Source organism: Polypterus senegalus, chromosome 6, assembly GCF_016835505.1.
Source record: "Polypterus senegalus isolate Bchr_013 chromosome 6, ASM1683550v1, whole genome shotgun sequence".
Taxonomy (NCBI): Eukaryota; Metazoa; Chordata; class Cladistia; order Polypteriformes; family Polypteridae; genus Polypterus; species Polypterus senegalus.
The window spans coordinates 101,960,771-101,972,728 of NC_053159.1; the positions used below are offsets into that span (position 1 = coordinate 101,960,771).

The 11,958-nt window shown below is 33.9% G+C and overlaps 1 protein-coding gene across 1 annotated transcript in view; it reads right to left on the reverse strand.

Annotated features, from left to right (window-relative positions):
• LOC120531340 (proline-rich protein 2-like) overlaps positions 1 to 11,396 on the reverse strand; it is a 32,439-nt gene extending 21,043 nt beyond the window's left edge. The window contains exons 1-8 of the mRNA XM_039756649.1: positions 11,371 to 11,396; positions 8,659 to 8,729; positions 8,263 to 8,307; positions 5,717 to 5,773; positions 4,254 to 4,325; positions 1,535 to 1,585; positions 1,234 to 1,302; positions 424 to 498 (exon numbers count right to left, since the gene is read on the reverse strand). Of these exons, the coding sequence (XP_039612583.1) occupies positions 424 to 498; positions 1,234 to 1,302; positions 1,535 to 1,585; positions 4,254 to 4,325; positions 5,717 to 5,773; positions 8,263 to 8,307; positions 8,659 to 8,712 (423 nt within the window). The 5' untranslated portion in view covers positions 8,713 to 8,729; positions 11,371 to 11,396. The remainder of the gene's footprint in view (positions 1 to 423; positions 499 to 1,233; positions 1,303 to 1,534; positions 1,586 to 4,253; positions 4,326 to 5,716; positions 5,774 to 8,262; positions 8,308 to 8,658; positions 8,730 to 11,370) is intronic.
• Between the last annotated feature and the right edge of the window lie 562 nt (positions 11,397 to 11,958).

The following is an 11,958-nucleotide window of genomic DNA, read 5'->3' on the forward strand; positions in this document are numbered from 1 at the left end:
TGTTTTAATTGTGAGGTTAAAATACTTTGTGCAATGTGAATTGCTGGCCTTTTTTGTAAAGATCCTAAATGCTTCATTTTTTTATTACAAAAGAACTGAAAATGTCTTATTTAAAAGCTATGAAAAGAGCAGAGGGAGTTTGTAGCAAATTATATAGTCATTATGTTTTAATAAATAACCTGACATTTTTAGCATTTTTGGATAGAAACCTGGGACATTTAATAGTTAAACAGTCATTTCCCGATTATCAATTTCCTCATATTCTTAGACTTTAAGTTTTTGAAACTGTTGAGCAAATAATAAGTATCAAGGAGTAATGCTTATTCTGGGACAAAAAAAGTTACTGAATTGCATATTGTCACCTTGGTAGATATCTTCAGTTTAATTTGGTTTTGACCCAAACAAAAAACTAAAAGGGCTTACAATTTCAAGGCTTGGCGCTCCAGGAGACTGTTGCTCTTGAGGTGCATTGGGTTTGGCATCATCAGTATTTGCCTTCTACAAAAGAAACAGAATCGCTTTTTACGTCTTGTACGCATACTGTAAACCATACAACATTTGGAGAACATTGTGTCAGAGTAGTTTGCACAGAATGCTGTGAGGCATTCATTTTTGAAATGTGATTTTATTTATTTCCTACTCTATTCAATAAATAAATTAGTTTAAAAGAAAATAAATATATTAATAATATATAATTCATTGCCATCCCAAGCAATCTGCATTAATGAGTTATCTTGGTGACTATGCTATAAATGCAGATATTTCCATAAACTTTCAGGAGCTTATCTGGTATTACATATATCATTAAATATTACATGCAAGAGATTTTTTTTTACAGGACAGGAGGCAGAGCATCTACTTGGGAACAACATCCAGACTGATCTACTCATTGGTATACTCAGTGAATTTATTATTCAGGCTTTCCACAAATCCAAACTGGAATAAGTCAAATGTACTTTGCAGTTCCTTACAATTTCAGCCAACTGAGTTAGATTGTTTCAACAGAGTTAACACCAACAGTCAAAGTGCATCATGATGTAAAGAAAAGATGAGGAAAATGCCTATACCAACATTCATTATTATAAGAAGAGTATAATAATTGTTTGCTGCCACTCTTAAAAATATTCTGCCTCCACTGCAATTACCAAACTTTATTACTTGTGAGGTCAGTCTTGACAATACCTTATCTAAAAATATTTAAGAGGTACTGTAACACTGCACAGCCACACTTACTACTTCATTGCTTTCTTTGCCAGCAGGCTTTGGCACTTTTGGCTTAATATATCCTCGAGAAGAAAAAACCTGTGGGACAGAAAAAGAAAGACTAAAGATACCGTTACCCTTTTGTGTAATTTTATTATGTAATATCTTATAAACGTAATGCAAAATCTAGGCTAAAATGACAGGTGACATCCTAACAACTTTGCAGCCTGGCATACGCTAAATTAGTTACCTTTGTCATTATCTCTTTAATTTTTATTCTTTTTATGATACAGGGTGATAAATTGCTAGCAGAGGAAAATTGGGCACTTACTGGAGACTGTGGTAGTCCAAATTTCTGGCCATTGTATCCATAAGGATAAACCTACAAGCAACAACGTGAGTTTGAGTACCTTGCATTATATATAAAATAAGAGATTATTTAAGAAAATTGATATGAAATTTAAAGTAAATGTTTAGATAGAATGTGTTTAGAATTGCATTAAACTAAAAGTTTAATAGAGACAATTTTAAATGCCATAAGAATAAATGATCTCTACCTTTATTATCCATCCAACCATCCATTATCCAACCCGCTATATCCTAACACAGGGTCATGGAGGTCTGCTGGAGCCAATCCCAGCCAACACACATTGCAAGGCAGGAACAAATCCCGGGCAGGGTGCCAGCCCACCGCAGTACCTTTATAATACATACTGTATATGGTATCAATATATTATTTGAAAACAGTAGCAGATAGTGCACCTAAAACACTTACCATTATATTAGAAGCCTGGAAGTGTTTCCAGTGTTATTGCATGAGAGTACCTGTTTTGTATATCAAATGCCAATTAATTTTCTAAAAAACTGTATATTAAAAATGACTTCTTTGATTTTTCTTTGTTCAAAGTTTTTTTTCCCCACAACTATTATGATCCACATTGTTCAAATATTTGGGTACCATGGTGGGATAGCAGTTTTTTTCTCTGTCTTTAGACCCTAGAATTTACTCAAATATTTACCTTCTAAAACTTAAAAAACGATGACCACTCTGTTTAAGAAATATTTTTCTTTAACTATAGCACTTATAGTATATTTCACATCTTGAAAAGATCCTACGATTACACCTCATCTTACCCTTGTTTAACCATTAAACGCCAGTGTTTTCAAAAGTTAGGAGGATTGTCTAAGGCCAATTGTAAATTCACAATGTATCACTGTAAACCATTAACACTCCCTCATACAGAAGGGAGTGTTTAGGGTTAAGACCACAAAGCAAGTCATGATACATGTGTGCCAAGGCACTGTACAAGATGCTGCACACTATGATTGAGAGTGTGAGCTGATATTACTCTTAAAGGAATGCAGAGAAAGATGGAGTGAGAACGAGAACTAGATTCATTACTTTACAAGTGGACTTTCTCACACTTGTTTATGAATATCTTTGCACTCTAATCTGAAGGAGATGAAGTGAAAGAGAAAGTCAGCTGCAGACATTTTCTATAGGCTCCTGAATGACTGATAAATTGTTATAATTTACATAAAATATGTTCAATCTTGATAAACATAAAACAAATGTAAATTTCTACAATTATAAATGATATTCGCTTTAATATGCAGGTAGTATGGTGCAGTGGCTAAGTAAGTAAACTATAAGGTAGTTAGTTTCCCATCTCTGTGAACCTGACTACTGTGCTCTAATTGTTAAGAATTTGTGAAATGTTCCTCAAGAAAAACAAATAAAAATTGCAACGTTCCTTGATCATGAAATTTCTTTTTGTAAAGGACAACCAATAATAATAATAATAACAGTAATATGTTTAGGGTTAGGGTATAGGGACCATTGGTAACCTGGATTAGCAGGAAAATAGCTGAAAGACTAAAGAAGTTAAATTTGTTTGGATTTGGCCATAAGTATTCTTTAGACACACAACAAAAACTTTTAGAAAAAAAAAGTTAAATCTACCCATATTCTTGTACCATATGGAACCATTTTGTGCCCAAGGCAAAAAACCTACAATGGATGGAACATTTGCTCATGTAAACAAAAATGCTAGACCAAAGAATTTTAAAGAATTTGGACTTCCAAATAGCATAATGTACAAAGTGGAAGGAACCAGAATACTTAAGTGTATAACGTGTGGTAGAGCACACAAACTCTGTATTGCTAATTATGTCTTGATTGCTCATGTCTGAATTGATTTCAGTTTTGGGAACAGGATCTAAATCTGTTCCACCATGCCATGGAAAACTAAGTAAAACATAACAAACTGCTACATCTTTAATTGATCTAAGATCTGAGTGGTCACGCAAAACATCCAATGTAGAGTACATCATGTCAAGTACTTCTTTCATGAAACTTAATACAGCATTTCCAGAGATTTGCCCTCCTACTGTCTTTGCAAAGACCTTGTGTGATTTGCAGTCAGTGCACAAATAGACGTTTAAAAGCTCATAACTAGGGTGTAGATTTGCATAAGGCAAAGCGGTAGTCAATATGGGCCTGCAAACCTGAAGGTTACCATGTCTGCAGTAAACATAATTAGTATTTAAACCCTGACGTGATGAACTAATTGGAGTCTAAATAAATTGCAGAAAAATAAATAATGTAGGTGCTGGAATCAGCAGCCATAAGAATCTCACTAAGGCGATATTGGAAATGTTGTTACAAAACAAAAATGAATTTTAAAAAAAGCATAAGATCAAAGATATATTTATAAACTTATCACTGCAGATTGCCTATTCTAAGAACCTGAATTTACCCAACATCAATATTAATTCACTGCTAATCCCTGAAACTCACAAAGTTCTCAACTAAACTTGATCCAAGGCACAATTTATGTAACTGACCCAAGAAAATGGCTGAAGCACCTTTACAATTCATAGTATATCAATTCTAATATGCACTAAAACAAACACATCACCCTAAACCCAAGTTTTAGTTCAGCTTTTGCAAGTTCAAAGCACAATATTCTGACACAGTAATTCCTCACTTGAATGTTTTATATATGGTGCTAAACCATATATGAGATAACACATTTTTGAATACTTACAATTTCAATGCTAACTGGCCCAGAAGGAACATGAGGGAGCTGTAATTCTGGTAGAACAGGATTATGTTGATTCTAAAAAAGAAAAAGGAAATAGCACTGTTTTGTTTTATTTTTAAGAAAGCCCTTTGCCAAGAGGAAAAGTACAATACTTCTTTCCTGCTTCTTTTTTACTGTATATTGATAACTACATCTCTTCAAGTTTCATTCAGGTGGAATGCAGTACCAAGGATTTATGAATGCAATGCCAAGGATTTATTATTTTTTTTGTTAAGTGGTGTTTTATTCAGGTGACAAGATGGTGAAATATTCCTCACTACTGTCACATAGTGACATTACACTGTCAGACAAAGCAAAGAGGCTTCTTTTTGGAATCTAAAAGATACATTTGGCAGAGTGAAAGCTGTACTTGACCTGTATCTAAGGAGAGGAGACAGAAGTGATTTTTTCATGCACATCACCTTTCTATCTAATGCACTTAATATGATGATAAGAAAAAATAAATAAATAAATAAATACATTTGCACATGTCTGTTTTGATATATCATGGCATGTGACAAGAGATCAAAGTCGTACATTCATTTATGTGACAGGAATTTTTTTCTCTTTAAGGCAAGTGTCATAAAAGCACACTGAGGTGCTAATTAAGTTACTATAAGTTAGTTTGAATGTATTATTTAGTGTGAAAAACCTGTGTGCTAGTCATTGTTGAACTGACAATAAGTTAGACTGAACAAAAGAACTAAAAATCACATTGTTTTCGTCTTTTTGCTGTTTGCAATATAATAAACTGATAATGCAATGCAGCCATGCCAACAGTTGTGTATTGAGGGATTCTCAAAATGCTAGAGCACAATTAACAAATGTGAATATGAAAGGAAGTTAGACACCTAGTCTTGTTCTTCCTATGTGTACACCACTTGTTTTTGTCCTGATAATTTTCTCCACACCCCAAAGATATGCAGATTAAGTTAGCTAACAGCGGTACATTAGGAGCGAGTGTGGGCGTTTGCAGAAGTGTGCCATATGTTAGACTGACACCCCGTTTAGGTTCGAACCCAAATTTTTCTCTGATAATGCTGGTGAAGACTCTGGCTCTGTAGTACCCTAACATTGCCTTAAATAGGGTTTACTAAATAAATGGATGAGATGTATGCTCACTTAGGGTCCTCCAGGACGAAATGCAACATCTAGAAAACAGCTGGAATCTGATTTCTTTATCAGAATGACAATCTACATTAAATTATTTCTTTTTTATCACAAACTTATTTTGAAAGTGGTTTCAGTGTTACAGATTATTAATGGTTCAATATACGACTAAAAATAAATTCTATTTGCAAATGTTTCAGTTGCACTATCTTTAAATTCCATTTTGTTAAACCATCTGAAATAAAACACAATAATGTCTGTAGTATAATGGAAAACAAACACAAATGTGAAAATTTAAAAAAAACAAACAATCTTACCATTTCTGGTTGTTGGGGAGCTCCAAATGGTTGGTTGGGGAACCCATATGGCACGATCTATGCAAAAAAAGGAAATGTTTTATGTGGAAATTTCAAATTTTGTTTATTAAGACAGAAAAGTGCTGTCTTATGGAAAACTCCCCAGATAACATGTTCTTTCAAAAACAGATTCTAGCTAGATATGCCACCTCCAAAGTGCCACATGATCTTCAGAAATCTCAGATGGCCAGTTTCTTTGTCATATTTATTCATATTCAGGACTGGTTCCTATAAAATGCACATTGTAAAGTTACATTATGGTTCTGCATAGCTGTTTTATACAATAGCTGACTTTTTGTTTAGTGTTTTGGGAAGACATTATCAGTAAAATTACATGTAACTAGCTGAAACAGTAATGTCATGGGTAGATTGATTGACATAATCATACTTTTCTTGCTTTGTTGCATTACGGGAGTGTACGCATTCATCCATTTTGACAAATATTACTAATATCAACATTTTACTGGGGATGTAATATTCTGTGATATTTTAAAGAAGAAGAGCTCTCCTTTCATTTCCAAATGTGATGTTTCACTTGGCAATGAGATCTATGGGAAAATATGCCCCAGAAATTGATCAACAATCATCCATAATTTAAAAACACACTTAGCTACAGCGTATTGCTCAGTCTTGAAATTTAGTATATTCAGGTTCTCAGTGAAACCTGATGTTTTTTTTGTGATGTTTTTGCTTTTTTTTGCTTAAAGTTTTCCTAAGCACTTGTTTCTATATTTTGATTACAGTGATCCCTCGCTATATCGCTCTTCGACTTTCGCGGATTTTAAATGTAAGTATATCTAAATATATATCACGGATTTTTCACTGGTTCGCAGAATTCTGCGGACAATGGGTCTTTCAATTTATGTTACATGCTTCCTCAGTTTGTTTGCCCAGTTGATTTCATACAAGGGACGCTATTGGTGGATGGCTGAGAAGCTACCCAATCAGGGCACGTATTACATATTAAATTAAACTCCTCAATGATATACAATATGCTTCCCGCACGGTGCTTCACACACTTAAAAGCTCTAACAGCCCGTATTGATTTTTCATTGTTTGCTTTTCTCTGACTCTCTCACTCTCTCTGAGAAATACAGGCAGATACTTATCCATCATGCAATACCATCAGGGAGGCGTATGATTGGCCCCATTATCTGCTCCTGACGGAGGGTGTGAGCAGAGGGCTGTTTGCACAGTGGCTGTTTGCTTAGAAGATACGGACGCGCCTGTAAAAAAATGCTGAAAGGCTACCTTCACATTGATCCCTTCATTGTGCCGCTTTATCGCGGTGCTTGCATACTTAAAAGCGCAACCGCCTTATTGATTTTTGATTGTTTACTTTACTCTCTCTGTCTGACATTCTCCGCTCCTGACGGGCACCCTGAAGAGGAAGATATGTTTGCATTATTTTAACTGTGAGAAAGAACTGTCATCTCTGTCTTGTCATGGAACACAGATTAAACTTTTGACTAAAGGGTGTTATTTCATGTCTAGAGGGCTCTAATAATGTTAGAAAACGTATTTAGAAGGTCATAAACAGGTTTTCAATGCTCTAACTGCGAAAATATTAGATTTATAAATAATGAATCCTACTTCTTGGAAATTCATTTATCTGTCTGGAGTGGATCAACCGCTATAAACGAGGGTTTACTGTATAACTGTGCGGACAATATTTATAAACAGTTTGGGAGAGTTTCTAAGAGCTTAAAATATATAAAAATAACCATACAAACATATGGTTTCTACTTCACGGATTTTCACCTATCGCCGGGGGTTCTGGAACGCAACCCCCACGATCGAGGAGGGATTACTGTACATGTGACTGTCTTTTTCTTCCTGTTTGTCTAATATTCTGTGGTAATCAGTTCAGTTGTCTACTGAGCCTCAGTCAACTATAGCTTTTCCAAATAGGCTAAGCAGGATAGTTCCAACTGTGAGTTTCCATTACAGTATATCTCTTTACCTTACTGCAGGCATTGTAATATCCTGGCAATGTTAGTTATTTAAATTATTTATATAGTACACATAAACCACAAACTAGCAGCATGTGATTCATTTAAATGTTTTGAATTATGACAATGAAAATTATAAGAGAAAGTAGCATAAAATCACTTTCAATAAAAAAGACAAAAACATTGACAATAAAAAGCATAAAAAATACATCAAAAATAACTAAATAACATTTTAGAATTAACAAAAATAAATAAAGCATAGGTTCACTGCAAATGCAAATTTCATTATTAATATACAATATTAACACAGAAGGTTAAAAAATAATCATAAAGCAATATCACATGTGACCAGCTGACAAATGAGGAAAGGAAAAGAGGCCATAAAAAAACACCTCTGGCTGAGCACAGTTTTTAGTAATGAATATAAATGTCTCCATCCTGGTCCTACTTTTGACATACTAAAAGTCATCAGTTTAAGCAAAAATCACATAAATAAGCATACGATGCTTGGTCATTAATTTCAGTTATATTCTATGTAAAGAATAAAAATCTTACTATTTCTATACTGGGTGGTCCAGCAGCACTTTGTTCCTTGGGAGTCTGTGCAAAAAAAAAAAAAACATAATAAAACATGGAACAATAAAGCTAAAATAAATGAAAACTACAGTACTGTTGTAACAGTGAATGACTTAGTGTGTGAACAATAAAACCCAGCCTTAACCTCTTATCAAATTCTACATAAAGCATGCTGGTAACTTTGGGAGCCACACAATATATAAGAAGGTAAAAACTATACCTTCCACATATAGTCAGGGCTAAGATATAATATCTCATCATTTGACTGAACATCATGAACATCATGGTGGCCAGTTTATTAAGCAGAGGCACTCCAAAAGAGCAAACATTTCAGTACATATTGACTGATGTCAGTAATCAAACCAAACAACTTACCGGTGCTGCAAAAATGACACCAAGACAACATAAAATGAAACCCAGAGTCTTCATTTTGAGAGGAAATTTATCTGAAGGAGAATAGTAGATATGCATTATTCTTGTATAATGAAGAAATGTGTGTTAAATACATAACAGTCTCTCACTTCCAAATTTGTAAATGTTGATTGACCTCAGTCTGAGTAACAGTCCAATTACTAGAAGTGCCTCTTGGTTATTACTGCAACTCTCTTCTTAATGGGCTTCCCTTTAAACATATTAACAGATTACAACAGAAATGCTGCTGCTGAAGTATTGTTACATATGAGGTATCATATATCTGAAATGTTGCATGATGTTTGCTCACTATAAATCTGAAATACAGCTGAGATCTTCTAAACATCTTCCTAATGGTACCTGGTAACATTCCTACACCTAAGTGCCACCTATGGGGGGGGGGGCACTGGGTCAGCTGACTCACCAATCCTAGAGTTAAGGGCACAGTGCCCCTCCCACCAATCCCAGAGCACTGTTAGAATAAAATCTTCCTGGTAAATTGAGTTTCAAAGTTCATACCAGATGTGTTTGAATCTATATGTTGGTACAGGGTATGTACAAAGACAGATCTGTACTTGGCCTGCCAGCCTAACTAAATCATAATCATAACCTTACCGAAACATCTCCATAGACATATACATGTAATTTAGGTCCCTAAAATAACTTGAATAACCCAATATAATCAAAAAAGTTGATGCAATTGAAATATAATAATCATCTTTAAACATTAACCCATGATTACTGTTCATGGTGTCCACGGCAGCGTACCCAATAATACAATGCGCTCAATGCACAATGTCAGAGTCAAATAAGAAGTCAACTACATTATAGAGAACATTTTAGCAAGTCAAAAGTGAACATGAGGAGTGTTTTTAATCGATTCATAGATGGTATTTAACAACAAAGAATAATATCTGTCAAACTTGAATGTATGACAAATTGAGAGAATTTTATATTTTTGAGTTTGAAATAATCCAGCCTTAAGTAATGCATTCAAAGCATAGTGTTACAGTTACGTTGTCATATTGATCATTTGGTTTTATTCCTTCTATGCTGCTCCAGTTATAGGATTTCTTATTATTATTAATAAGATTATTGTTATTGTTGAGGTTGTTTTTGTTTAATGAAAAATGAAGATCTACAAATAAAAGTTTCAAATGCATAAATCTTATCATTATTCCAAGTAGCATGGATATTTGCAATGCATTGAAAAATGAAAAATAAAACCTCCAAATTAGCCTACAATGCCTTACAGCAAGTATTAAAAAGTTATATCTATTGCATATTAAAGACCATGCACATGAGCTTTTAATGCATAATTTAAATAACAGCATTACTGTAGTCCTCTGCTGCTGAATCTTTCAATAGCAATAAGGAATTTGTAAACACAAGCAATGGTAGACTGTTAAATGCTGCCAAATTAAATTATTTATATCGTATTCTATGCCTTTTTGTTTCCCAATATTTATGTCAAGTTAACACCATGCTCTCATTAATAGTTGTTTATCATTATTTCTGGTGTGTAACTTTTAAAGATTCTACTCTCTCCTGTAAATTTCACCCAATGCATTTCTCTTTTCGCATTTATCTTTGTGGAGTTTGCTGTACATGTATTTACTTCAAGTTTAATAATTTTACTGAAATAAAAGTTTGAATATCTTCTTTACTATTATTTGCTTTTTTTTGAGCAGCCAGCTTGATAACAGAGGTAACATGCTGCCCAGACCTGACTGATAGGCCTTCATATTAAACCACAAACGGTCAACGCAAATTCAGCCAAGAAAGGAAGGTAACAGGAAAGGCCTTCCAGTGGTTAACTCAACTGTGAAGGAAATTACTCAGCCACCCTATAAAGGATAATAAGAGGATATGTCTTCTGATTTGACTTTGATAGAAAAGCCAGTCTTCTAATTTGACTTTAGCAGGTTAGTTTATTCAAACACAGAGTAAATACACTATGACCTACAGAGAAATAAAGATTGACTAGACCGACAAGTACAGATTATAAAAACATAATGAAAATATGACATACAACACCCACCCAGACTGGAAGACATATTATGCATTTTAAGTTAAATAGAAATCATAACAGGAAACCAACTACACTTACGTTTTATATGGTTATCTTGTCAATATTATTACTATGACAGAATATTTCACTTCACTAGAAGAAACATCACAAGAATTATCTCATTCATACATATTTACTACACTGGTCAGTCTAGCTTTAAAAGAGAAATGTTTTATTACAGCTCAGCTTGACCGATCAGTTAATATTTCAGGAATAATAAATAGATTTGCTTTACTTGGTTCAGCTACATTGATCAACCTAAGTGGAAAGGCCATCTGGTTACATCTGATTAAACAGTCACATCAGTACTATTCTGAAAAACTGAAAAAAGTATTCTTCCACTACATCATAGCCAGACTAGTCGGAAACAGTGAAATCTAATAAAAATCCAGTTTTTGTGTATCTAATAAAAATGATAAATATTTAACTGATGTTGATTGTCTACTTAACTTAGTCAGCCATAAAAAGAATGACTGCATGAAAACATCACAATTTGTTTTTAAAATTGGACCACCATGTTGTAATTTTTTTCAAAGCAAACTCAGCTAATATAAGCTGTGAAGAGTGATGACCCAGTAGATGGTACAGCAACAGGAATACTTTACCTTCTCCGCAGAGCCGGTTGAAGAGTACTTTGACAGTTCGGAAGGGAGCCTGAATTTATAAGGAGAAGAAAAAATTAAGTAGCCAATCAGAGACTGATAACCTGGGACATGCCAATGAAATTACAGACCTGTGTTAGATTTTTGCACAGTCACAGTTTCAAACCTCATCAATTATATTAAATAGTATGTTCATTTTTACTTTGCCAGATAAATCATTTCTGAAGAAGTCTCCAGTTTTTCTGTTTAAACAAGCAATAGAATATAACTGAATTGAACAAATGACTCTCAATAGAGCCTTTACATATTTTTTTACATAAACTGTATTTTGATTTTTTATTTCCCTTTTAATGTTAAACACATTGAAAGTACATTCAAATTATAGTGCTGATAGGCAGTACCCTGCTAACCATTCATTGCTGCAGTTTTTGCTCACAATAATAATTATTTTAAACCTGTAATGGGTTATTACTGTGAAAGACTGGACTATTGGGTTTATTTTAAATAACAGATGTGGTGAAAAAGCCATCCTGAGTGCCACCTGTAAAACACTCAACCTGCGAAGGTTTACTGTAATTGGTTTCTAAGGTT